Below are 27810 nucleotides of genomic sequence, written 5' to 3' on the forward strand. Positions count from 1 at the left end.
ATTCCAATGAGAAGAGTGGAAATGTAAGCAATTGATCATTGGATTGGATGACGTGTGGACAAAAGCAAAAATTTGGTGCCATAATTGATGTGGAGACTTTCGCTCAAGTGAAAATTTATTTCTAAAAATTCAAGCAAGTGTAGAGGCAAACTAATTACTAATTTACTCATTACTGGTAGAAGTGACAATAGGCAGGTTTGAATTGGCTAATTTTGAAATCGTATTATTTTAAGTTTGGTTGAATTGGCTAATTTTGGAATCTTATTATTTTAAGTTTGGTTGCTTTGGATTTAGATTATTTTAAATTCAGATCTTTTCAAATCATTTATGATTTTTTTTTTTTTGGTTTGAAAAAAATATAAAATTGAATTAATCAGGTCATTTCTTTAAATTTAGGAAAAATGTAATTATTTTAATATGCTTTTGAAGTTTTAATCGAAAGTGGTAGTTTGAAATTTTTATGCTAAATGTGTCCATATGTCATACAGGTTCAAGTTTTGAGCCTTGATTGTTATGATTAGAAAATCTTCATAGCGTTTAAGTTTTAAGCCTTGATTTTTGTGATTAGAAATCTTCATAGCACTGTTTGTTTACTTATTAATCAAATCGTGGGAGTTGGTTTCCAAGGGGACATCGTAAATATAAAATTATGACGAATTCTATTCCGAGATCTTAGGTTCCAAGCAAAATAAGGGTGAATATATAAGATTTACAGAATGGAGCAGAGATTTTCTTTAATTTCTTTGAATAGTTCAGATCCAATGACTTTTTGTATGTACTGAGAAAGAACAAAGAATTAGAGTAAATTTGGTAAAAATATAACAATTAAAAAATATTTTGTAAAATAGATTGTTAGAGTTGTTTTTTTATAATTCAAAAAGAATCTTGAAAATAACATGATAAAGAAAAAAAAAAAAGGGTCAGATGTTGTATTATTTTTAGTAGAACATACCATGATAAAAGAAAAAAATTGAATTATTTAGCATTATTTTTAGTAGAAAATGTCATTATAAAAAATAAATAAAATAAAATAAAATTTTCATATTTTAATTTTATGATTATTTTTTCCTACCACATCATTTTTAAAATTACTTTTTAAATTATAAAACAGTTTCTAATAAAATTTTCTATATATGGAATATTATTTTATCATTCCAAAATTTAAAGTATAATAATATAAAGTTAGCGCAAAATAGAAATTACGTAAAGAGTAATTAAGACAAGAAAAATATAAGTATTATTTATTCTTGAATTTTTTAATACTATAACTAGTTTTGATTTTTCCGATTGCCATTGCAAGTATATGAATTTTTTTGTTATGGAATTACTAATATAAGAAAAATTATAATCATATTCCAATATTACAAAAAAATAAATAAATGAATTACATCAAATAGAGAAAACCAACTAAATAACAAACCAATAATATAATGTTTGACTAAATCCATATATGATAAGACTTGAATATGAAAGTTTAAGGTTTTCAAATTTCCTCTTTGTCACTAAACCAATGTCTCATTGCTAGTATACAAACAACTTTTTTAGCAATAAAAATACAGAAAATTTGTTACTTAAACTAATAAAAAATAGATTGATGAATAATTTGATTGCATATAATGAAGAAATTCATTTGATACATAAACAATGATTTTGAAAATATTATAATTGTAAAATGATATCTTTATATTAAAGATTTTTTTTTGAATTATTATTCTATAAGTAGATGGTAGAATTTCTAAACTTCACAAGTTAACTGATTGTTATATATTTATTTAACAATTGATTAATTTATTATTTCTAAATATATTTTAATATATACACGATAATTATCAAATCTTACTTGTAAAATTTAAAACTCTACTATCATGTAAGGTAATTATCCCTTTTTTTTTTGTCATTTGTACTTAATTTTTGTAATCAAATTGTTATTTATTAAAAATTTTTGTATTATCCTCCAATAAGCAGAATAGCAGCATTGTATACCTGAAGATTTTCTGATGTGCAAGGCTGAGCAGGAAACTGGAAACAGCTTCTATCACTGTTTCCAATTTCCTGGCACTTGTCCTCCAGACTTTGAATTTTATCAAGGCTTTCTGAAATTACGGAACAAAGAAATTGTAATTCCTGACGATTCAAATGAATCATAGTAGCAACTCCTTTTCTTCTTACCAAAGCCATAGCCCTTAAGTTACTGGAAAACTTATTTTACTAGCCTTTTGAATAAAACAACCATATGTATGTGTCACGAATCGAGACTTAAGCTCCGAATTCGTGTGGCTTTGAGACCCGAACATTCACCTTTCCGGCGTTTCAGATCAACCTTCCTGTCACGGTTCACACCCTTGTAAGGTATTGTCCGCTCTGGCCCTCCTGACCTCACGGTTTTGTCTTACAAAAGATGCATCATAAGGAAGAGATGGTATGAACCCTTTTATATCCTAGTGACCCTCCTATTATGTTCGATATGGGATTCATAACTCTTCCTTAGGTCCGTGATATTCTCTCCCATCCAACCTTGTGACGCCCTCGTCACGGAAGTTGGCCACCCTGCTTACCTCCCTCGAGGCACTTGGCGTGGATCAAACGGTTTAGGGCTGGCTCTGATACCATTTGTCACGGGTCGAGACTTAAGCTCCGAACCCGCGCGGCTCCGAGACCCAGGCATCCACTCATCGGACGTCTCAGATCAGTCTTTCTGCCACGGTTCACACTCTTGTGAGATATTGTCTGCTCTGGTCTCTCTGGCCTCACGATTTTATCCTACAAAAGACGCCTCACAAGGAAGAGGTGGTGTGAACCCTTTTATATCCCAATGACCCTCCTATTATGTTTGATGTGGAATTTAAGACTCTTCCTTAAGTCCATGACACGGGGTTGGCTGAATATTTGTCTTCATAGAATTTAAGGAGTTCTTGCCTTGTATCTAATCCTTTCGCTTTTGGTCTAACATCCAACGTATCCCAGTTCCCTGTACATGAATGAGTTACTGACAATTATAGATATTCAGAATACCGATAGGCACTAGTGTCATTTCCTTTTTAAAATTTCAAAACACAAAAGAAAAGGATGACTGGCAAACTGTGGTAAAGATAAGAAAAATCTGACATATCCAAGAAAATAAAAGAACAAAAGATAAAATCACCGAAGTAATTATCCAAGAGAGAAACAGAGATATCATCAGTATCTCAAAACTAACATCTATTCGAGTGTCCCATCCTTGCATATTGAAGGAACATCAAAAACAAGAGGGCACTTGAAAACGAAGTTTAGTAAATAAGCACTGAAATCAAATCCATCCAAGAAATCCAGAAAAGAGTAAGAAAATCTTAGCATTTGACTAAAAGGAGAACAAGTATCTCAGAAGCAAAGATATTCAGACAAAGGTCTTGGAAAAATTCAAAATTGTAGAAGTGCTAAATTATTCGTCATCAGATTCATATATGTTTTTGTATTGCAGACATTCAGTTTTTCAATAATTTATCTCCGATGTCACTAGGTTAATTGACTATGAATTAGAATGCATCGCCTATAGCATGCTTAGTCAATGAATTCAACTGTAGAGAAGATGGAGGACAAGAAGGGTTGCAGGCGAAGGAGGGAGGGAAGATCAAATAAGAAAAGGTTTTAACCTGCACTGAATTTATGAAATGGATGACTTTCCAAGCTTAGATGTTTCTGAAGCTGCATAGAAGGAAAAGTTCAAATGAAAAAGCAGTTCGGAATACATCTAGAAACGTCACCGTTGAAAGATATTACATGATAAGCAACCTGAAATGAAACAAAAAAGTAGTAAGTGCAAATTAAGACCACATAAAAGTTTTGAATCTATTTTTAGCATTATCAATGCCCATAATCCAGCAACAAAATTTCTTACTTAATTAAAAGCAATAAAACCAAGAATTTTCATTTATTTTCAAGAAACACAAAGATTGGAAAGTTTCTAAAAGTGTGCTTATTTTTCTAACAATTATCAATTCTTAACCAATTTTTTGGTAAAAAAAAAAATCAGAGTGAGGGGAGGCTTCCCCATTCCAAGGCCAGGGTAGACTGTAGGCCTCTTAAAGGACTTGCATTGGATTTACAGATTGTCCAACAGTGGGATTTGAACCTAGGCACCTAGGCCTTACAAGCAAAATATTCAAAACTTAGCAACTCAACCAACCCCATCAGCATCCTTAACCAATTGCAATGGTATAAATCAACCACTTCAAATGACTAGAATGTATTGAGAGTGACAAACAATTGCTCAAATATGAACTGTGACTCACTGTATTTCACATATATCTTTCACTTACAAAGGAAAACATCTCTAAAGTACGCTTTAGCAATGAAACCACGACCTCCATGCATACTATCTAACCCCTCAAGTGGACATAAGGAAACAATGAAGATGAATAATCCTTAATGACAGGTATATTCAATCATCCGCATGTATCAATGTCAAAGGATGAAAGAACTCTTGCCGTTGTAGGATCAATTCACCACTTTGAGGAACCAATCACATTAAAGTTAGAAACTTGTTTCTCTGTGGAGGCCAGCGTACTGAATGAGAAATCTAAGCATGACTAGCACAGTTGGAAAATGGAATTTTCAACAGTGATTTGCGAACGGTCAAAAGGTTTTGGGCTTTGCTTTTGATAACTAAAGCAAAAGTGATAAGCATGAAACACCCATGAAAAGCATCGCTGAGAGTCGAATCACAAAACAATGAAGTTGCAATTGGTGGATGGAGGACAGATTCCAGGTTTCACTTCTTCCAAAAAAAGTAATAACGAATAAAGGAAAAAAAAACATTTATGGCATTCAAATTAGTCAGAGATGAGACTTTGCAATCTTTCAGTAGGACGAAAAGCGATTCATCCATAAGTAAACAATACCTGGTTCATTCTCCAAGCATCAGACAGCAAGTTTTTCTGTATCTCTAGAGAGAGAGAGAGAGCTGTATTGATTAATTATATTTTAAAAGAGAGGAAATCCCTGTATTAGAGAAAACCAAGAACCAAAGAGCTAACCAGAGTCAACAGCTTTCATTTCCCTAGTGGTAGCATCAGATGACATCAATGGTTTGATGAAGAATTGTGCAAACCTGAAGAGCAAATGACAGGAAAACACCCAAACTCACATACGCTACAAGAACATTGATGAAAATAACAGCTAAAGAGAAATTGCACAAACAGCACCTACCGGTCCAGAGCCTGTGACTTTCAAAAACTAATTCTTATAATAATATTTTATTTGAAAATATGAATTTGTAAGAATAGATTTCGTTTAAATTTATTACATAATTTTTAGAATGAAATGCTCGAATTATATAAATTAATAATTAATCATCATTCAACATATCTATATGTTGGGTTTTGTACAAACTCAATGTCTTAAAAGCCAAACAAATACACTTTAATTTTGTAAATTTACTGAGTGAAGACGAATCCAATATATTTGGCCCATTGATGAGAGAACATTACGTAAAATTAAATTAAGGAAATTAAAATTTAATGGAATTGTACACTATCATTTTTACAAGCCTAATTACATCTATTTTATTATTGAAAAAGAATCTTTTAAAAAAGGGGAAAAAAAATACGTAAATGGACAACACAGAAAATAAGAGTGAATACATCCAAAAACTGGATAAAGCTCTATTTAATGTGGCGTTTTAAACATTAATCTTCCAAATAGATAAAGCTTGTCAAAGATTCAATATTATTTCTCTTCAATGAGTTACTAACTGACGAGAAGAGGGTTGGATGGCTCCAAATCCATGTCTTCCCCTCTTCTTCTTAATTTACTTGCAGCTTCATATGGCCAAAGCTTCCTTTAAATGAACCGTAATGAGGTTGTGATCTTCTAAAACTCAGGATGTCATGGATGCGAACGGACTGCAATTGAAGTGGTTCACTTTTCTCTGATTTGTATTCGGATAGATGTTTCTTCCCGTAGATTCGCACACTTAGCGTCTTCTTTTGGGGTGAACCAACTTTTATATATTCATCGAAAAAATCTATGAATTCTTGTTGTGTAAGCTGTCTTAATATTTCAACCTGTAGCTCAAAATACAAATATAGATAATAAGACACAAGCTATAACTATCAAAAGAGTGACTTATCTTAAATATCGAAATTAAAAAAATTAAAAAAAAAAGAGTTACTTACCTCTCCTTCTTTCCTATCAAACCTGAGGATGTCGCTGAAGATCTCCCCCCAGTAATAATTAGATTCTTCCCGTAAGTTTTTGTGCCTCTCCATATTCTTGTCAATCAATGCATTCACATTATTCTATACAAACAAGTTCAATAGTTATTGATTAATTTAAAACCATCAAAATTTTTAGAGAAACTGCGATGCATTAATCAAGGATTCATTTACTTGCAATTTGTTTTCTTTTTTTTTTTTCTTTTTTTTTTTTTTTGCTTTAATGAACAGATAACAGTGTATGACTTCTACGAACAAACAAAAGAAAAATATGATTTTCCTTCATAGTTATGCAAAGATTTTATATGAATTGATTTTACTTTTTAAATATTAACTTAGTTTATCTCCCAATTATAAATATACCATAATTTAAGAGGAGAAACATTAAGAAATATAATAAGAACAAATGATCAAAGGTGATCACAAAATCAAAATAAGAACACATTCATATGTAATTTGGCATAAATTATACTTCTAATCATCTATATTCAGATATTTTCATAGTTATTACTTCAAAAAATTAACTAGATATTGACATGACGTAAGACTTTTAATATATCCGAAAACAAAATGAAAACTTTTCTTTTCTGATTAGAGATATATTATTAGCTTTAAACTTATATGATGTGGGTTAAATTGTACCTTAGACCTTTGTTATGCTGGCTAAAAACATAGCACATTAATAATATTAGTAAAAAGAGAAATAATCATAATGTGCAAATGAATTACCCATCTTACCTTAAATTCATCGTTGGACATTTCATAAATTTTATTCTCAAACATCTTGAGGAATGCCTCAACTCTCAAATCAATATCTCTTGGACTCTGTTAAAAATGCTCAAACCCTTTAGAAGATGATATGTTAGGCAATTAAGTTAATTCATCTGATATATTATTTAATTAATAAAATTGAATTCTATAATAATTTTAAATTTCATTTACAGTGGATGAGGTAATTTTTTCAATTTTCATTGTGAACTCAGAATCATTTGCATAAAAATTAGAATTGAAAAGGAAGCACATTGCATACCTTCGTTGTCGACTGAATGAGAAATTGCAGTCCAAGAATTCCTAAATTATTGCTGATTATAATGGGAGAAAATTAGTAAAACAAAAGATTTAGTTCCTTGCTTTTCAAATTGTATACTCATAGCTAAAATAACAAAAAAACTCTAAATTTTATATTTTATGTATATAAATATTTATATTTTTATTATAATCAAATAAAGTTTTGACCTTTAATTTACATCAAAATATATCTTTAACTTTTAATTTCTATTCAAATAAATCATTAATTTTTTATTTATATATAAATAAACTCTTAATATAAATCAATCATTTCTTTTGAAATACGGATTTATATGGATATAATTAAAAAAATATTCATTTATTTGAGTATAATAAAAATATGTTGCTTATTTAAGAAAAGTAAAATAATTCAAGAAAATTTTTTTTAATATTTTAACTTATATTCATATATTTTTTAAATATTATAAAATTATACACATTTTTTCTCACTTTAGGTGCAGATAACTCTATTACTTTTTATTGTAAATTAACCTTTTATCTTTTTAACATTTTCTTTTCGATAATAATGACTATTGAACAGCACGTAAAAAAATACTCCCTTCTTAAAATGTTTGATATGTATTTATTTTCACAGAGTTTAAGAAAAAAATTTTAACTTTAATGTATTTAGTATTAAAATTTATTTTTTTATAAAATTAAAATTTTATGATTTTTAATGTCAAAAAATAAAAGAAAACACACAAAATAATTTTAAATTATAAGAAAGAAAGAATTTTAGATGTTCAAAAAAAAAAATAGAACAAATTTTAGAGACATCCTAAAAAGAAAGATGAACAAAGAAAATTAAATAGAGGAAATATATACTTTTGATATAGTGAAACAAAATTTATCAAATCAATAGGGAGTATCTAACATTCATGTATATAATAAGAAGTTTTTTTCTTATACCTTAAATAGAAGTTATTAATGTACCCAAGTTGCTCCACTGATCTAAGCTGATGATAGGCCGCTTCCTTTGCAATATGCTGAAAAAGCAGAATTTTTACGTTCAACACAAAATCATCTCGATGAACCTATAACATTCAAATATTATTCACATTAGAATTGCATGAAAAAAAATCATAGAAAAATCTAACCTTATCTTAGATGTAAATGCATTTCAAAAGAGCATCACCCCAAAGTTGCATGACAAACTCAAACATTTTAGTTCTCAAAAAAACACATATATAATTAATTACCTGAATATAATGGAGTAGGGCGGAATTCTGATTACTTGGGTTTAGGCACTCCTCTGAGTATAAATAACTAATGCCTCTTTCCAGTTTAACAACTTCATTCGTGAGATGTAAGGATGGAAACCATGGCTGGCATTTAGGGTTTGAACCCTTAAAGAATATGTCTTCAGCAATTTCAATTATTGAAGTCGCTTCCTCACGTTCCATGTTTCCTAATTAAAAAGAAAAAATAACATGTAAAAAAACAACATAAATTAATGTGATTATATCCATTTGATCAATGCTTTTACAACTTTTTTTAATTGTTTTTTTTTAACATTTTGAAAAAAACGCTATAAGCAAAAAAAGGTAAAAAGTAATACGATAGTTAATTTTAAATGGTTGGTTTATATAACAGTACAATTAATCATGCATTATTTCGTCTAAAAAAAATACATTTTTTCAGTAAAAATCTTCAATTTTTTTCCTTTTTTGCTTTTGTATCCAAACAATGTTTTTTTTTTTTCAGTTACAAAAAGAAAAATAGTTAAATGTCAACCAAATGAAGACTTGGTGTAGTAACATCTCTCAATTAAACCAAATGTCAACCATATTTCAGCTTATGTATCAGATAGCTAGAGTTTGAGAGATAAGAGATTATCTTGACTTGAGTTTCAGCTTTTTCTTTTTTTTTTTTTTTTGAAAGTTGAAGAGATTTATTAATAGCAATGCGTATGCAAATTTTTAGCCTTTTACTGTTACACTTTGAGTTGTAATTTATATATAAATATATATATTTTTAATTCTTTCTGATAAAGAGGGTGCAGTTAATTTTTAGTTATGCCTTTACCTTGCTGTATTGTACCTTCATTTTTCTAGCAAAATCAGCCTTTCTGAGAATATATTCTCAAATATAAATAACTTCAGCTAGCCCATTATTAGTTATACCAAAATCTTAAAATTAAATTTCTGTATTCTTGGAATATTTTTCAAATCCAGATTTCTGTTTCTAATTCCAGTTTTTAATAAATGACTGCTTTAATTGGCTGAAAAAATAATAAGTCATGAAGTTGCTTGTAAAATTTAATTAATTTTACAGTGGTATTGGATTCCTCTATATATATATATTGATTTTTTTTTTTATGCAAAGAAAACATAGAACGAACCTGCTATGAAACACTCCAAAAAGGTGCTTGAGAACATCATGGGAATAAATTTGACAAGGTCTTCTACTTTCAAAAGGGGTAAAACTTCAAGTTTGTCCTTCCAAGGCCATAGCATACCGTTCAATATTAATGAGGTGCAGTACTTAGCCAGCTCAAAGGGTTCTTGAAATTGTAAGTTGTAAATGTCTTTTGTTATCATTTCCTGATGATAAAGAGCAAAAAATGAAATTGTGGCAAAAAGAATTTAAAAGAGAGAGAGAGAGAGAGAGAGAGAGAAATATAAAACAAAAGGTTATTAATTTAACACATGGAAGGAATATACTTGACTTAATTAATATAACTCTTATATTAGATGTTTTATTAGATAGTAAGCCAATAAGTTTCCATTTTTCTTAACTTTCCCTTCCAAGGTGGAGACAAGTATAGAATTTTTTTATTAGAAATTGAATTTCATTAATATAAGCTAGAATTTGGGTTACAAAAAACATTAGAAACACAAACCCAATGGAAATTCCCAACCATGCTGGCTCCAGCTAAATTTTTTTTTTTCCTAAGCCAATGAAGTTTCTTGAAAGTTTAAAGAATCAAGGAGAGAGACAAAAAATCTCTCACTTGTCCAAAATGCATCCAAAACAGAGGAGCCCCAACAACAAAATACTGAGTAATCCCCAAAAAACCAAACTTCCTAAACTAAAAAGAATAAAAGATACTACAAGATAAAGCTAGAATCCAATCAACTGATACAACTCTAACAGATAAGCTCATATAATGAAATCAGAAAAAAATATTAGCAGGTTACCACTTTATCTTGATGAAAAAAAATCAGCACTCAATGGAAAAGGATTACATCTCACCACCTTGCCAAAACCAAATCAGCTCAAGACATACCTGACTTTGCTAATATATCTGTCAGACCATTAGCTTCTCTAATTATCAGCAAAGCCAAACCAAAATCATAGAAACTCCATTTTGGAATTCCATTACACCGTTGCATTAAAAAACGACAATAATGAGGCTGAAAGTTTGAAAATCCCGTAGCCAATGACAATTCATTAAAATGTTTTTCAGTTCTTTGTTAAGCTACACTTTATAAAGCCATTAGGAGGTCCATATGACAAACAAGCAAACACCAATCCCACAATCATGTATAAACTTATTTCCTCAAGCCACATCTTCCTTTGCCAAAGAGCCAACCATGGCATTAGCTTCTGAAAATATATTCTGATATAATCAATCGCCAGCCTTATTATCAACTTCCAATTCATCCATCCCCTCCACATCATTCTTTGCCAAAGAATCAACCATGCTGTCTGCTTATCCAAATACATTCTCATATAAGCAATGACACCCTTCCCATTAACAACCCGAATCACCCAAAAAAAAAGAACATTTCACAAGTAATGAAAACTGGCAGAAGCTATGATTAGCAAACAACACATACACAACACACCTCCCTGATTTATACTTATGAACATAGCAACATGGGTACCCAGATTCTTCCAAGTTGCTGCGACTTTCTTACCCCTCAAATGCTGCCTCCATGCCACCACATTCTCTCTCTCTCTCTCTCTCTCTCTCTCTCTCTCTCTCTCTCTCTCTCTCTCTCTCTCTCTCTCTCCCGAATAGATTTTATAAAGAACAAAATAATAGTTTTGTTACAAGTATGTCGAGCATCTTAAGAACATACACCTAGCAAATAAGAAAAAAATCAAACCAACCGTAACCTTAAAATTAAAAATTCCTTGCTCCACTGAATATCAATAATAAAAGAATAATACAAAGACTTCATCATGGGGAACAAATCAAACAAAACTTCCAAGTAAACAAGAGAACCATTCCCATTTAGCCACCAAGAATTCAAAACAGATTTTCTTGAATAATCATAAAAATAACATAACAAATTGACCACCTCCATCAAGCTCATCTTAAACCCGTCCAAAATTCCACATTTTGTTTTAATTATATAGTAGTTCTGACTATTGATATTGATGATAGATAGTATTAATTGATTATGAAAAAGATTGAGAAATAGTAAGTTAATGGCAAGCATTACCTTGATTATAGAGAACCTATCAGGTTTCACTTCAAAATTTGCGATCTTATCAATTACAATTTCCAGCAAAATGTTCACCTTGTCATTATAACCACAAAGTGTCACCTATAGAAGAAAAGCATGCTAAGTTAGGAACACAACTTATTTAATAAAGAATATAAGGAATGAGGCAGGCAGATTCTACAACCCCTGGTTATAATTTTATATATTTATGTACGTACATGTAGCAGGTATGAAATGATTATATCGCATAAATATTCTATCAATTTCTTTATTTAATCTTATTAATCTTGCTTTTTCAAAACCTTGCATATATATCAGCATAATGCCTTTTTTTTTTCAAATTATGTTATATGAACTATTCACTTTATCTTAAATGTTTGACATTTTTTGAACATATTATTCATGAAGGTATAACACTTTGATCCCCAAAATTAATATAAAAAATTTATAAAAAAAATAGTGTATCCGTGTTTGATACCATATCATGATTTCATGTAATATTGGGTTTAAAAGATTTCCTAAAAATAAATCGAGGCTCTACCAATTACCAATAGCCACTCCTATACATATTGATGCCAAATAAAAAATGAGAGGAGCATTTACCTGAAAACCTCTGTATGAGCGCCACATATAACAATCAAGGCCAGCAACTTGAGCGTAGTAAGCTGAAGGAAAGAAGATAAAACACGGCTTTTGTCAAGAACGTGGGCAGCGGAGCTTTTGAGTTTTGAGTAAAGCGCAAGAAAAAAAGGGAGGAACGGAGCAGAAAATTAATTGCGATTAACAAAGAATTAACTGCTAAGACAATTAATTTACTGTGTTCATTCAAGTAATCCCTCAACAATCGTACAAAAATGTCTGCAAGAACTTCAGCTTCAGGAGAGATTCTAGCATGGGGACAGTTGAATTCTATTTTAACAAATGCCTTAGGTAAGGAGAACATTGTATCAGGCTTGTACCACAGTTTTGAATAGGATGACTTTCTTAACAAAACTGGAAACTTGACCTGCTTGATCAAATCCAAAACTTAACTCATTATATCAAAGTAACTACTAATTAGAGTTGGAACTTGGGATCGATTGATAAAGACAATCACAGCAAACTTGATTGAAAGATTCATCAACTTACCTTTTCTCGTGCATCCTTAAGAGACAAATTTTTGGTTATGAACATATTAGCTGCTGGTAGCTGCAAATTATCAATTGGAGCTGCTGACATCCATTTCTGCAATCAAAGCAAAAGTTCCATCAGGTACCTTTTTTCTCTTGCTGAAATCAAATTAGTTGCCACTTACCATAGCCTTATAAACTAGAGACTAGAGAGTATATCAAACAAATGGACTTCTATAAAATTGTTATATAACAGTACAATGGGAAAGATCAACGGCAACCTCAATCATCGAAGTTGTGATCCTCTCAACAGAATAAGCAGTACCATACCACGGCTCAACCTTATCCGTCTCCCCTTCAAATTTCTTTGACTCCCAAAAGATTCTGCTAAAATAAAAGGGCACTTACTAGAGATAAAAGACTAACATATTTATATCTAAGACCTTTTCTTCGGATGAAGAAAAAAAATGAGGGAAGGAAAACGAAAAGAAATAACAGAAAGAATGGTTTTTTCTTCTAAATTGTTTGGTATGAAGCAAAATAATAATAAAAAATGCTGATTGAATTATAAATAATCAAATTACTATTTTATACAAAGTGATTTATACTTTATAACAAAGTTATGGGTTAACAGATTTCTCCGGTTACATTTAAGTAATAAATTAGTAAAATATTAATTAGGGTGACGAACAAGTGGGTTCAAGTTTGGTTATTTTGAATTTGAACTTTTTCTATTTTGAGCAATTTCAAATTCAAATTTTTTTGGATTTGAGTTTGCTTGGATTCAAATTATATTCAATTTTGGATTAGTTCTTGCTTTTTTATATTTTATGTTTTTCAATTGACATTGGGTTTGATAAAGGATTTTTTTTTGTTTCAGTTCATTTTAGGTTCAAACAATTTTAGATTTGATAGATTATTTTGGATTCAGAGCATTTTAGATTCAAGTTTTCTTGAGTTTGATCTTTAACTTTTTTGGTAAATCGGTAATTTGGCCAAATCAAATTAAGGTTTTTTTTTTTTTTTTTGCAGGTTTTAGGTTTAAGTTCATTTTGTAACTTTTGATTAATTAAAACTTAAAAACTTATATTCAAAAGCATACCGAACATTCTCTGGCGAGAACTCTCTTAGAATCATTTGCACAAGGTTAGCATTGAAATTTGAAGGCAACGATGAGCCAACCAACCAATCTTTGGAAGGATATTCCTGAGAATAGTATTTCAAAGGAATCAAACTAGCTTGTCATAAAAAATAAAAAATAAAAAACTAGCAGAGCGTTTCCAACACAAGATCCTCAATACGATAGCTCTATGCTTATTAGAACCAATCACTTTAGATTCTCCAGAAATATTCTACAACAAACACTACCTATGGACCCTAGGATAGACTGAAGTATAGAAGTTTTAGAAGAAAATTGTATCAAAATTCCTTACAGTAAAACCAATTACTATAAAATAAGGGAATATATAAAAGGAATTACCTGCATTCTTGACGCGATTTCCTTAACATAATCAATAGGTCGGATTTTGTCTTGATGGTGAAAGTTTACCTCACAAATAGTTGAAAACTTCATACAAAAATAAAAATGTCTTACACAACTCTTCGACAAATAGAACTAGCAAGATAGAGTTCTTCCAACATCTCCAGCTTCATTGTTGTTCAAATTCAAGCATAGCTAGCTATGAAGACAGAATTAATAAACATTAAATTAAGCTTTAGGTCGAATTCTCAATATTGAAATCCGTCAATTTTTCTAACAAATGCATGAAGCGCCTAGCTCAAAGTTGATCATAACATCTCACATTGCAAAAAAGTATTTTTCAAACAATTTCAATGCATACTTTTTTTTTTGGTTAAAAATATTGTTCAACAGTTATTATAAGAACAATTTGAATGCATAATTTTCTTATTAAAGCTTTTTAATAAGAAAAAATTTTGAGTACTTTAATACATTTTATACTAAAATTTTAAATTTTACATAATATATTGAGGTTTAGTGGATTTTAATGTCAAAAAGTAAAAAAAAAAAAGAAAAAGTTAATATGAGTGCTAAGTATGAAATTAAAAGAAAAAATTTAGGGTGAATTTTTTTCAATAGAAAAGGAAACTCATTCACACAATAATATATCTGGATGAGATCACAAAATTCGATGTTGAGAAGCATTAAATGATGGTATTTAAGTACATAATTCACCTAATGCTTTTCTACATTTAATCTAATCATATATGGTGAAACTTAAACATAAGATTTCAATGTAAATATCACATTTATAATTAATTCTTTCATGAGAGACTTTATCCATTAGCATACGTACAAACCAGCATGATTCTACTTTTTTGTTGGAAGGCAACTTAAACAAATATCCAACAGCGAATAGCAAGAATTCAGGGCATATCACAATGATAAGAAAAGTGAAAACCATGATGGATAGCTAGATCATCATTAAAATTGTCAATACTATACCTCAATTCAGCCTATTTACAGCTACAATTTATTTTTACGTTCTTAGTGCTCATACATAGTAACATACCTCCTCAAATACCTTTTTGCAAATACCAGACTCCCTCAAAAATTTGATGTATTTAAAGAGCAACCCTATAATCTCCTGCATATGCTCTGAAAATTCAATCAGGGAAAGCTATATCAATGATGAAACCAAAGAAATCTATGTTAAAAGACATACATAATGGATTCTTACATTAACCATGTAATATAATATAATATGATATGATATGATATTATCTTGTTTCTAAGGAAGGATCTCTTCTTGTTTTCCTTAAAACCTCCTTTCGAACCTTGCACCCTCCACCTGTTTGATTTTTTTCCCCAAAAATTAGCCTCTTGTCTCCTTTGCCCGCAACATCCTCACTGTTAGTGTGATATTATCTCACATTAAATAAATATCTAATTTTTTTATAGTTTTATATTCAAATTAAGCCCCTCCACTTACAGCCAATTAGTTTTAAGTTGGAAGCTTAACATGATATCAGAGCCATGATTTCCTTCTATTGCCCTTTTTAAATCCGTCACATGATAAGCTTCTTCGATCTCTCTCTACACATGATGAGGGCCTGTTAGTGTGGTATTATCATACGTCAAATAAATATCTAATTTCCTGTAGTCTTACATTAAAGTTGGATCCCTCCACTTATAGCTAATTAGTTTTAAGTTTGATGCTTAATACTCACACCTGCAAACCCATATCCTTTCACTTTACAGTCCCTAACTGCTTAGCAAAATACATCCTTCAGAACCTAGCACCCTCCTCTTGCTTTATAAAATTCTCCAAAGAATCGTATTTTGTCTCTATTACTCGCTATAGGCTCACACCTATGCGCCTCTTCCCTTTCATTTTCCATTCTTTACCTGCTTGACCATTATTTAGTATTCTACCACTTTTGATGTTGAGAGCTGAGTATAGGAGGGCTGATTTTGGTCCAACTTTCTCCAATCAAGATATGTGTTAACTTGGAGGTGCTATCTAAGAAGGAAACATGGATAAGTTTGGACAACAGTTTGTAAGCCAGAGAGAGCAGCAACATCAACAATCCAATGCAAATTGCCATGGTGAAGGTATACTAGCACCTTTTCATTTCACAAAACTTCCCTAATTCTTGGTTCACTACTCATTTTTTGGAAATTGTTCAAGTGGTACGGTGACATTAGCAATGTGTACATTCCTACTAAAAGAAATATTCGAAGGCAAAGATATGGGTTTGTCAGTTTTAGGAATGTGAAGGATATTGAGCAGTTACTTGTAGTGTTGAATGGTATATGGATTGGTAATTTTAAACTTGGATTTTTCAAAGCAAAAGGAATATCTAGTGGCTCAAAACTAGTTCAATATGCAAGGACTGCCAAGATTAGAGAACATGGTAGTAGGTCTGAAGCTCCTTTCAACAATTGTAAATCTTAAGCAAAGGCAATTAAAGGTATTTGGCAAGAAAATGTAATGGATTCTAGCTGCCATAAAGGGAGTTTATTGAAACCTAGAATATAGAAATTAGATGATTTTTGCATGATTGTGGGGGATAAAGTTAACAAGAGCGCATTTTCTATTTCTTATAGAGCTACATATAATCATCTACAAGTTTTTTTAGACAAATGGTCTTTAGTTATCAAAATCAATCTAGAAAAGATACTAAAAGCCTATGGCTTAGAGAATTCACTGGGGAGCACGCAGAACAGTGAAAAGGAGCTGTCACATGAGAATCACTCAGTATAGTTGGCTAGCCATGACCAGGCTAAGGAGTTAGAGGATGAACCAGTACAAGCTTGTCCTTCGATGGTGATAAAACATTCTTTAAGTGAGGCGGGGTCTTCAAATATTCTTAATACTGATTCAATGAAAGTAAATAATTAGAGCCTTGACCTTATGGTGAATAGTGGAGGATTTATCTGCTGTAAATATACTGAAAGTAGCTATGATGATTGTGATGTGGTTCCAAATTCTTGTGAATTAGCAGGAGAGTCGAACAATATTGGTGGTTGTCTAAAAATAGTCGAATTTGGTAATGGTGAGGTGGTAATCAAGGACAAGCAGTTAGTAGAAGATTGGTTGAGCTCAAATTCCATGAATTTAGGTGAGGAAGTAGAAAAGGAGAAAAATGAGGTGTCAATCCAAAATGTTGAGGGTGATTTCAAAAAGAAACATGAAGAGTATAATGTTGATGGTGATAATATTGTAGACCATGTTGAACACTCAAGTAGGAAGAAACTAAATGTCACAAAATCAAGAAAGAGAAATGAAAAAAACTACAAATGGAGTAGGAAGAAAATTTCAAAGATCCCCTTACGCATTCATGACCCCCTAGTGATTCATGAAGAAGATAATAATATTTCAGATAATAATATTAGACAGGTAAATTCTTCACTCAGAGATAAGGCTATCAAAACTTGAGAGATTAACAAACGTCTTGGGCTTTCGTTTCACGGAGATGAAGAAATTATTTTTTGAAAAGCTAATGGAATGAAAGGACCTAGATGATGATACAAGCAGTTAGTGTTCGATTGATGCCTCATGCTAGGTTTGTCTCTTATGATGGTGTGGTTGATTCTTTCATTGGCTGGCTGCTACTTGCTTTCTATCTATTCAATGTTTAGTATCTCATATTCTACTCCAATACTCAAGTGTGGTGGGCTTCTCATAGTTGGTTTTAGTTAGGATTTCGTGTTTGTGTATCTTAATCACTTTTAGTCTTCCTTGAAAGCTAGGTGGGTGTTTCTTTTTTGCTTTAATTTTAGGTGATCTTTATTGCTCAATTTCGTTTGCATTGGCACTTGGGTTTTTATCTTTGCTAGTCTTGACTAGCTTTGTAACCTTATGGTTTTGAAATAAATTTTGGCTTAACAAAAAAAAAAATTTAATATGATATAATATAATATGACCAGGATCCTTAGTACAAATCAAATAAATATATATACTAACCATGACCATCTTCAGTAAGATCAACTGTTACTGTAAAGAAAGAGAACTCTAATGTGATCTCATCTTCAAAAGCCGACAATCCCGTAGCCCATCCTGCGAAATTTTTGTACATACACATAATTTAGTGACATGTTTATTCAACGATGTCATTAATAAGATAATTTTATTTCGAAGTTTTTTGTTATACCAAATATATAAAGAGACTTTCTCACCTATGATAATTGACACCTTTTTCAGGGCCTTCTATTCATAGAATAAAAAAAATGATAGAAACTATTAAAAAACATTTGGTTCAAGGAATCTAGTATTTTGGAAGGGAATGTAATTCTCCTTTAAATATTTTATTTGACTGATTCCAAAGGATATTACATTTATGTGTTTGGAGTTGCCATTAGACCTACTTATGGGTCGAGTTGTCCGCCTGAACTCGAAAGTCTATCTGAAATTTAAATGAGTTTGAACATGAATATTAAACCCGTTAAAAAGATCTGGACAAATAAATGAGACCTAATAAAAAAAATAAAGTCAGGCTTAGGTTTCACCATTTAAGGCATAAGCCCGACATAGCGCGACCTGAAAATTAAAAAAATATTTTTATTATGATGGGATAAGGTCTATTTGTTTTATTTTTTATAATGGACAAGTCTCATTTATTTTATTACTTATAATAGGATAAAGCTTAATTTTTTCTTCATGCAAAACATTAAAACAATGATTCAATTTTAAATTACATTCAAAAAAATTAAATTGTATCTAAATCCAAATGACTCATAAATTCAATTAAAATTAATTAAATTAGTTAAATTAATAATTTACAAAAAAATGAAAAAAATTTACTTTTCTTAATTTTAAATACTAGTACTTTGGACAGATTTTGACTTTATTATTATATTTAAGAAAGGGCTTGGACAAATTGTGCTTGCTTAAAATGCTAAATACCGCATTAAGTCCGACCCGACCCATGAACAGTCCTAGCTGCTATGTTTTAGTAAGTGAATGTAAAATTATCTAATCACATCTTTTACTATATTGCCTTTAGTTATATTATTAGTTGAAGTTTGTATATGTATTTTCTTAAGCTGCGTAGAGCATAATTACTATTCTAACTTTAATTATTCTTATGCAAAGTAAATATAAGAATCGAAATTTGCCATAAGATCAACATAAGGTTGAAAGGTGTGGTAAATTATTTTTGGTTTTATTGCACGTATAATATGTAAATTATTTATTTATTTATTTAACATATAAATTATGAAAATATATTATAATTATTTTCATAACATATTTTTATAATAGACAATTTTTCATATAAAAACGTGATTTACATACAAATAGTAAAATTTTGAAAAATAATTATTTTCATAACAGATTATGTTTTTTATTTCAAAAATGCAGTTTATGTTGATTCTACTCAAGTCCTAAGAATAACATTTTTTTGTCTTTATCTCATAATATATTTTGATACAAATTATGTTTTTAAGATAAAAAAACGTAGTTTAGTTGAAACTATAAAATTTTTAAAATAAAATTTCTCATAATATCTTTTCGCTATCAAAAAGTCTTTGTTGAAACTATAAAACTTGTGTATAGGATTGGATCTCGGTTAATCATTTAATTTCTTTGATATTGAAGAGTCAAATAAATCTTAAAAACCATTTCTTTGGGGCAAAATATGGACAAAATTTAGATTCCAGAAGAAATGCTAAAAAACTTTAGGAAGATGAGAGTTTTAGATTCTCCTATTCTTCCCTCTTTGATATTGTTGGGAATTCAACAATTCTGCACTCCATGAACAACACCCTAAACCAAAGGAATTGGATTATGAGAAGTAAAATTTTAGAAGAGAAAATTAGATTTTGCTAACCAAACACCCCTAAGATGATTTTTTAGGCATTAGCTACAGTTTAATGAATTCATACATCAAATACCCATACATCAAAATATTCCCACTAATATGGTTAATTTCGTTTTGGTACCAGTGATACCAACTGGTATGTTTTAGTTACAAAAAAAAAAGTATACTTAAGGGTGGTTTTTAGTACCAGACTTCATATCAAGTAATACTAGTTATTTTCATTGGTTTTAACTGATTTTAGTGAATTTTGGTGGATTAACTTATTTTAGTCTGTACGTAATTGTGAAACATGTTTTACAATTTTTAACTTATCTTTTGTTATTTGATTATGCTTAACCTAACAAAAATTTAAAAAAAATCGACAAAATAACCTTTGAGTTTCTCTAAAGTATAATAATCCTGAAGCCAAAGTTAATTTCTTTTTCAAGTATTTGTTTTTATCTTAATAAATTTTTACATGAAAAAAGAAAAATATTCATTTCAATATCATATAATCAAATTAAGTATTTAAAAAATCACGATTTATGAAAATATTATATAGATTATTAGCAGCAATATTATGTATAAGTTTATATATATTTATAAATATATTTGTATTAAATCAAAAAATTCAAAATAATATACCAAAACAACTTAAATATCTTTTGATCATACAACGCCTAAAATACTTATATGTTTAGAAAGAAAACATTTGATAGGATTCTAACATGACTCATCTCAAGTCTTAGCAAAGGTATGCTAAAAAATGTTAAACATACTTAAGCATACTGTCTTTTTGTTTTTGTTTTTGTTTTTTTCTCTTTTTTGAATGGACGCAGCAAACTTACCTCGTGTTTTCAAGATGTAATACACGGATCCTTCTCCTTTATGGCCAATGACATGGCCCAGATACTTGCATGGCCCTTCCTTGTAATGATGCCTGCTTGTGGTTATTGGCCATTCAATTATCAATTTGTGCCTTTCTGCTATTGGAACAAGCTTGACAAGAATCTGAAATCAAATTAAAAGCGAAAAGCAGCACGAAATTATTTAACTTTTCAACCAATAATATTATTAAGGTGCTTTCATTTAAGATAATTTCTACAATTTAATGTCAGTTATTTTCTGTGTAAATTTCGTATATGGTTCTCAGCCTTTTATTTTGTTTCAATATTAGTTTCTAATTTTTTTTAGTTTCACTTTAATTCCCATTTTTTAAATTATTCCATTTGAATTCCGAATTTTTCAAAATGATTTCATTTTGATTATTTTATGAAGCTATTCCGTTAAAATTGGTGTCATATCCATTCATATTAATCATTTTAACTAAATAATCTTAAAAAAGAATCAAAACAAAAGGTTGAAAAGTTATGGATCCAAAAGGAATAATTTATCATATACACACGGCACATCACAACATTGATCTCTTGGCATTTTATGTTAATATTTTTTCTCAACTATTAACATAATAATATAATGAAAAAAATCACAATGGAATAATTTAAAATGTCATGAATGCAAATAAAACAATTCGAAAATTAAAAACTAAAATAAAACTAGAATAAAATGGTTAATGGATCATGTATGAAATTTACCTGTTATTTTGTTAAATTTAAAATCAGAAGATTTTAAAAATAAAAAAAATTATAAATAAATATTTATTGACATTGGTTACGATCATTATGATTATAGAAATTATTGTTAGTGCAACATGCTGATTTTCATTTTACCATTCGATGTTCTGACATGATGGGCAAACCGGTAATGTGGAAACCATGTTGGTTGGAGTTTCGAATGTCTTGGAACTTGTTCTCCACGGAGCTTTGTATTTTATCAAGGCTTTCTACAAATTCATAACAAAGAATTAATCTTATTGAAAATTTAAGCAATCAACCATTTAAACTATAAGTCCTTTTTGAGAAAAAAATTATTATAAGTCTTTCTGAGTATTGTGGTAAGAGAATAGCAAAATAAAACTCTATATGGCAATTTAGACTTTAGTGGCTGATCTTTTCTTACTTCGTTTTACTTTGAGACAAAAACAAAATTAAAAAAAATGCATTTGGATGAGAAAATAATAGTTTTTGGGGAGATTAAAACAATAAACATTTAACTTTTTATAGATAATAAAATGAATTTTAGCGAGAAAGAAAAAAGCAATGTAATAAAATGCATGGCTTTACTTCTATATGATATTTTTAAATTTGGTTGTGAGGGACAACTCAATAGTTAAAATTTGAGATTTCATATAAATGGCATTGAGTTTGAATATCTAAAATATATGAAATCTCAAATGGTTGGGATGAGATTATGAGATGTGAAAATCGGCTTCTTACAGTAGCCTAATATCACATATACTAAACAAGAAACAGTTATATATGAAACATTATTTATTTTTATTGAATGCTCATTTTTAATTAAGTATATATATATATATTATATTCTTAATTTTACCATACAACTATTCAAAATGCAAGAAACAAATTTTACTCTATATGATTGATGCTTTTACTTTTTTTTTTCTATTTTTTCTTTTTTTTGCATGGAAACATTTAAAACCATGTTTGAAAACAAAACGCTTCTAACCTTTTGTATATGCAACCAAATGCATAAGGTTGGCAGAATAATTTTCTTCATAGAACTTTAAGAGCTCATGTCTTATATCCAGTCCTTTTGCTTTTGGTCTAACTTCCAACGTATGCCAATTCCCTACACATTAGCAAATAGCAAGTTAAGTACATATCAATTATATATTAAAGTTGCTCTTGAAATATAAGTATTCGCATAACCTTTAACTCATAAGAATTTTTTGTAAAATAAATTTGTGAGATTTAATGAGTTGAAGTGGATAATAGCTCACAAATTGATATGAATCATGACATACAACATATGCACACAATATATATATATATATATATATATATATATATATATAACAAAGAGAAATGGGAGGAGAGGGCTAGTGGAGATAAAAGTAAAAAAGTAAAAATTAGAGATGTCAATTTTGTCAATATCTAATAAAAATTTTAATTTTTTATTTCGAATGAGGATGGAGATGAAAATGGGTGTTACATTATGAGTATGGAATGAGTATGGGGATGGGAATAGAGATAGATATGATTTTAAATTTTTATTAGATATGAGATGGAGATGGATAATATAACGCTCACCTTATACCTTTATCTTATATATATTTAGTATATAGATTTTTTATTAAATAATATAAATTATTATTTTAGATTAATTAAAATTAATATAGTTTTATTTAAAAATATATATATTAATAAAAAAATTACCTAGTTATATAAGATAAAAATAATAAAAGCTAAAAAAAATTTTTAGTTTTTTGTTTTTTTTTTAAAACTATGGGTATGAAGATTACTCATATATATTAAATATCCGTGAAAATAAAAATAAAGATAAATTTAAAATACTCATTAAATATGAATATAAAGATGAATATAAAATAAAAATCTAGAAATAGAGATGAAAAATGCTTTATCCTATTCATATCTTACCTATTGATATCTCTAGTAAAGATAAAGTTGCATAGATTTTACCTGTTCCAAATTTATGATTAGGATGACTTTCCGTACTAAAATGCTTCTGAAGCTGCTTAGAGAAAAAGAAGTTATTCAAAAATTATGAATAAATTTATATGAAAAATTATAAATATGCGACAATATAAAAATAAATTGTGAAATTAAAGAACTTCATCGATTGCCTATAAAAAAAAAAAAAAAAACTCAAAGTCAACTGCATTTCATTATGACCACTGCTTTTGGAAGTAAAAAATTGTAAAAATTGCCTTTAAATTAAAGGTGATCCTTTTTTTTTTTTGGGACAATTAAAAAGATTGATCGTTTGATAAGCCAAAAAAGGGGGTTTTTTTTTTATAAATTATTTAAATGAAATATGAAAGGATAACAGTGCTTTGAATATGATTCGTTCCAATTTTACTCTCTATTTTAAATTAAATGTCCACATTAAAGTTGAAATGCAATTTAAGGGAAAAAAAATCAGTTATAGTGGGTTTTATATATGATAAATTACAAAATAAAATTCTATGGTTTGAACGGAAATTTACTTCAAATAGTTTAAATTTAATACATTATTGCTTTGTGCATTTTTCAATTAGTTTAATACTAACACCGTTAACTCATTTTTCATTTTGTTCAACTGGTGCCCTTTTTTTCCCTTATTCCTTGAAATCATTTTTTTTCACCAATCTCCTACACTCGTGTCTAATTATTAGTCATCATTCAACAAAGTCCTACACCAACCATGTGCTTTCTTTTCTTTTTTCTTTTTAATCCTTTAAGTTGTTTTCCTCTTTCAATATGTCTTAATTCCTTAACTAAACCCATTTTCCCCATCACTCCAAATGTCAAAATATATTCCAATTCTGTGATATAGTTTCATAGATGATGCAATGGCATGGGTTTCTCACTTTTGTGTTGGAATATTTTTAAAAAGTGAAAGAAGTTTCACAGTGAATACAATGACATGGATTTCTCACCTTTGTGTTGGCATTTTTTTTTTAAATAAAGCGAAAGAAGTTTCAACTGACAAATAGTTCAATGACATGAGTTTCTCACTTTTGTGTTGAAATATTTTTAAAATAAAATAAAAAAGGAGAAATTTACAACCACTAGTTTTGCTTTAAAAGCATTTAAACCTTTTTAAAAGGTCATCTTTTGACTTCTATGGAGGTTTAGAACATATGTCCTTAATAAGTTCAAAAAACAAAAAACAAAAAAAGGATAATTGGTTCGTTAATTACCACCACTTTTGAAAAGACTTATTTCTTGGATGCAGATCGTTCCAAAACACATCAAACCATCTTCAATACAGTCCTCTCTTTTATTAAAAAAAATAAAAAGTTTAAGTCACTTATGCAATTTTTTACTACAAAAGCCTTGTGTAAGAAAGATATTTTCATTTGTCAACATCAAAAGTGTTTAGTGACTTCGATTTTATTAGCGCAAATTAGTGTCAAACATATATTTTATTATATCTTAAAACTATTCGATTTACCACTTTATATACCGATATTGATGAGCAAAATAAGCCTATTAAGGTTTAATCCCAATGTTTGCAAATTCTTCTTTTTCAAATTTTCTTAAGTTTTGTCCTCCTTAATAGAGAAAAATGAATCTAACAATGTGTTTGGATAGATATTAATTAAAAAAAAGGAAGGTAAAGTTTTTTTAAATATTTTTTTTTTGTTTGGGTAATTAAAATTAAGAAAAGAAAGAGAAAAAAATCCTAACAACCAATCATTGATTAAAAAGTAAATATAAAAATGTTATTTACATTTAAAAAATTTTCACCCCTTTCCTTTCCTTAGCTTTTCATCCAATTTAGGATAATTGAAAAATGAAAGGTGCTCAATTTCTTCCTTTCCTTTATTTCAATTTAAATAATATTGAAACAAGAAAAAAGTTTCCCATTTTTCTCTTTTCTTTCCTTTCCCTCTTCTGCCTTCAATCTAAATATGGTATAGAAGAAAATAGCATTCGCAATATGCTTTGAAACCATTTCTCTCTTCCTTAATTTGGTTCTTACACCCATTAAAAACAACAAATTTCTCTTTGAACCCTAATCTTTGGTCATACAAATCTCAAGACTCAAACTTTCTACCTCAATTCAATAACCTAAGTTCCATGTTCACTTACGAATTCTTCTACTTGTTAATCTTGTGAAAATTTTCTTTTCCTTTTTTACGAGTGCTTTGTTTTGTTTTAGAGCTTCATTTTAATTTATTGCATGGTACTATGAACCAAAATTTATTAGCTTTTGTACTTCATCGATACTCTATTTTGTCTAGCACCCTGTTAGCTCGCCACCCCGACACGGTTGGATCTTAATAAGAATTTTCAAGCCCCGACCTAGTTAGGTCTAAGTCATTATTTAATTATAAAAATATTTTTATTTAATTTTAAAATATATTTAAAAATATTAATATAATAATATAAAAATATTTATATATTATTTTAATAATTTTTGCAATAGTAGTAGGCCTAAATGGATGGGCCCAAGTGGACCAAACTTGAGAACAAACTTAGCATTTAGAGGACCCAATGACCCCATCCAACGCATATACACCTAATTTTCACATTAGCAATGTTTATCCAATACTAGAGAAAGTATTGTACATGATAGTTAAGTGTCAAAATTTAAATTTTAAAAATAAATTTATTTTGCCTTTTTTATATGAAAATTTTTAATTTATTCGGTTCATAAGAAATTAAGAGCATCTCTTTTTGTCTTCTTAAAAATTAAAAAAAAATATGTTCACAAAGCAACCTTAAACTTTTAATATGTTAGTGTTCTTTTTAATGAAATAATTCACTCATTTAATTATAGTTTCCATAAATAAAGTAACTGCTAAAACACAAAACTATAAAACAGCGGGATAAAAGAAAAACATAAAATCAAGGGATTTAGGTAAACCTTTTTAAGTAGAGTTCTTAAAGAAAACGGGTTAAATGAAAACTCAATCAAATTGAGAATTAAAATTGATATATTGATATAATTTATTGGATAAATTATGTATAAAAACATACATTAGAGGTGCCCATTGGTTAAGTCAAGCCTACTTGGTCTTCCTTTTGAGAAGCCAAGTTCCAGTGCAACTTGATCAATTCATTTGTATTATCATTTTATTATTAAAAATGATAAAATATTATTTAATATTATAAAACATACTTTAAAATTAAATTAAAATATATTATTTACTAATAAATAATTTAATTGAAACGGTTTGAAATTGGTTTAGGTTGGCATGTCTACGAGAAATTTGCCTTACTAATGAAAGATGAGCCTTATTTTCTATGATGTTAAGTTTATATTGAATTTTATGATATTCGACTTACAAATAAATGACAATAAAGATGTTGGGATTTGCCTTGCATCTCATAATCCCACATCGAAAGTTAATGAGTTTTGAATTTGTCCAGTATCCCACATCAGGAGTTTAGTAAAAGTATAAGGGATTTCACCCTTATAAGGTATTTTGTTTTTAGTTTGGTAATCCCAGAGAGTTAGACACCAAGAGAATAGCTAAGTGAGTAGGCTATTAAAATGATGTAATTGAGTTTTGGGTTAAGTTTTGAGTAAAGAGTTTTAGGAGACTTTTCTCATTTTAAAAGTCTCACAATTGTAAAGATTTATTTGATAGTGGATTAGGTTTTGAATAGGTCATTTTGAGTTGGGCCAAACCAAATATATTTGTGTTCTTATTCTTGATTTGAGCTTGCTATTTTATGTGTGGGTTCTACGTGTGGGTGTTGATTTTCCCAATAAGTGGTATCAGAGCGAGGTTCGAGGTTTAAGGTTCGTGGACCTAAGAGATCGTGAAGCAGTGTTTGAAGATGTCTGAAGAAGGTATGTCTAGTATGCCTATGCCTAAGTTTGAGATTTTGTTATTTGATAGAAAGAGTAATTTTATGTTATGGTAAAATACGGTTCAAGATCTGTTAGTACAACAAGGATTGGATCAGGCATTGTTCAACTCCTAGTCCTAGGGTTACAGAGTAAGGATTCACATCATAGGTTCATATTAAGTAAGAACAGTCAAGCAAAGCAAGAGAGGCGCGGTGTTATTATGTTAATAAAAAATGGCTCGGTGGTATGTTAACAAATTGGCCCACTACAGAAACAAGGCTTCGTAAGTTCAGGGACCTGAGAACAGAACAAAAGATGGGGAGACTCAATCGTCTTCTGAAAAGAGATGCAGCTATGTTGAAGAGACAATTATCTCGCTTTCAAACATATCTG

The 27810-nt window shown here is 29.3% G+C and overlaps 1 protein-coding gene and 1 long non-coding RNA gene across 7 annotated transcripts in view; both read right to left on the reverse strand.

Annotated features, from left to right (window-relative positions):
• Nucleotides 1-1958: 1958 nt before the first annotated feature.
• On the reverse strand, nt 1959-4894 carry LOC149520240 (uncharacterized). Its single transcript, XR_016345350.1, has 3 exons — nt 4878-4894; nt 3630-3768; nt 1959-2968 (listed from the first exon to the last, which is right to left on the reverse strand). It is a non-coding gene; the product is annotated as an uncharacterized LOC149520240 (long non-coding RNA).
• A 713-nt stretch (nt 4895-5607) lies between these two features.
• LOC111311512 (insulin-degrading enzyme-like 1, peroxisomal) overlaps nt 5608-27810 on the reverse strand; it is a 28133-nt gene continuing 5930 nt past the window's right edge. For 2 of the 6 annotated variants that reach the window (XM_022910944.2, XM_089755272.1), the window contains exons 7-26: nt 23589-23640; nt 22615-22737; nt 21759-21871; nt 20877-21039; nt 18195-18287; nt 15297-15382; nt 14246-14332; nt 13868-13971; nt 13047-13149; nt 12785-12880; nt 12473-12662; nt 12260-12321; nt 11654-11758; nt 9601-9802; nt 8459-8667; nt 8169-8293; nt 7222-7273; nt 6930-7016; nt 6153-6275; nt 5608-6041 (exon numbers count right to left, since the gene is read on the reverse strand). In XM_022910944.2, the coding sequence (XP_022766679.2) occupies nt 5781-6041; nt 6153-6275; nt 6930-7016; nt 7222-7273; nt 8169-8293; nt 8459-8667; nt 9601-9802; nt 11654-11758; nt 12260-12321; nt 12473-12662; nt 12785-12880; nt 13047-13149; nt 13868-13971; nt 14246-14332; nt 15297-15382; nt 18195-18287; nt 20877-21039; nt 21759-21871; nt 22615-22737; nt 23589-23640 (2436 nt within the window). In that variant the 3' untranslated portion in view covers nt 5608-5780. Of the gene's footprint in view, nt 6042-6152; nt 6276-6929; nt 7017-7221; nt 7274-8168; nt 8294-8458; nt 8668-9600; nt 9803-11653; nt 11759-12259; nt 12322-12472; nt 12663-12784; nt 12881-13046; nt 13153-13867; nt 13972-14245; nt 14333-15296; nt 15383-18194; nt 18288-20876; nt 21040-21758; nt 21872-22614; nt 22738-23588; nt 23641-27810 lie in introns of all 6 variants that reach the window. The other 4 variants (XM_022910943.2, XM_089755251.1, XM_089755372.1 and 1 more) reach the window with 3 other exon arrangements.

The sequence above is a fragment of the Durio zibethinus genome, chromosome 1, assembly GCF_047325235.1.
Source record: "Durio zibethinus cultivar Kanyao isolate XHJ-2024 chromosome 1, ASM4732523v1, whole genome shotgun sequence".
NCBI classification, from domain to species: Eukaryota; Viridiplantae; Streptophyta; class Magnoliopsida; order Malvales; family Malvaceae; genus Durio; species Durio zibethinus.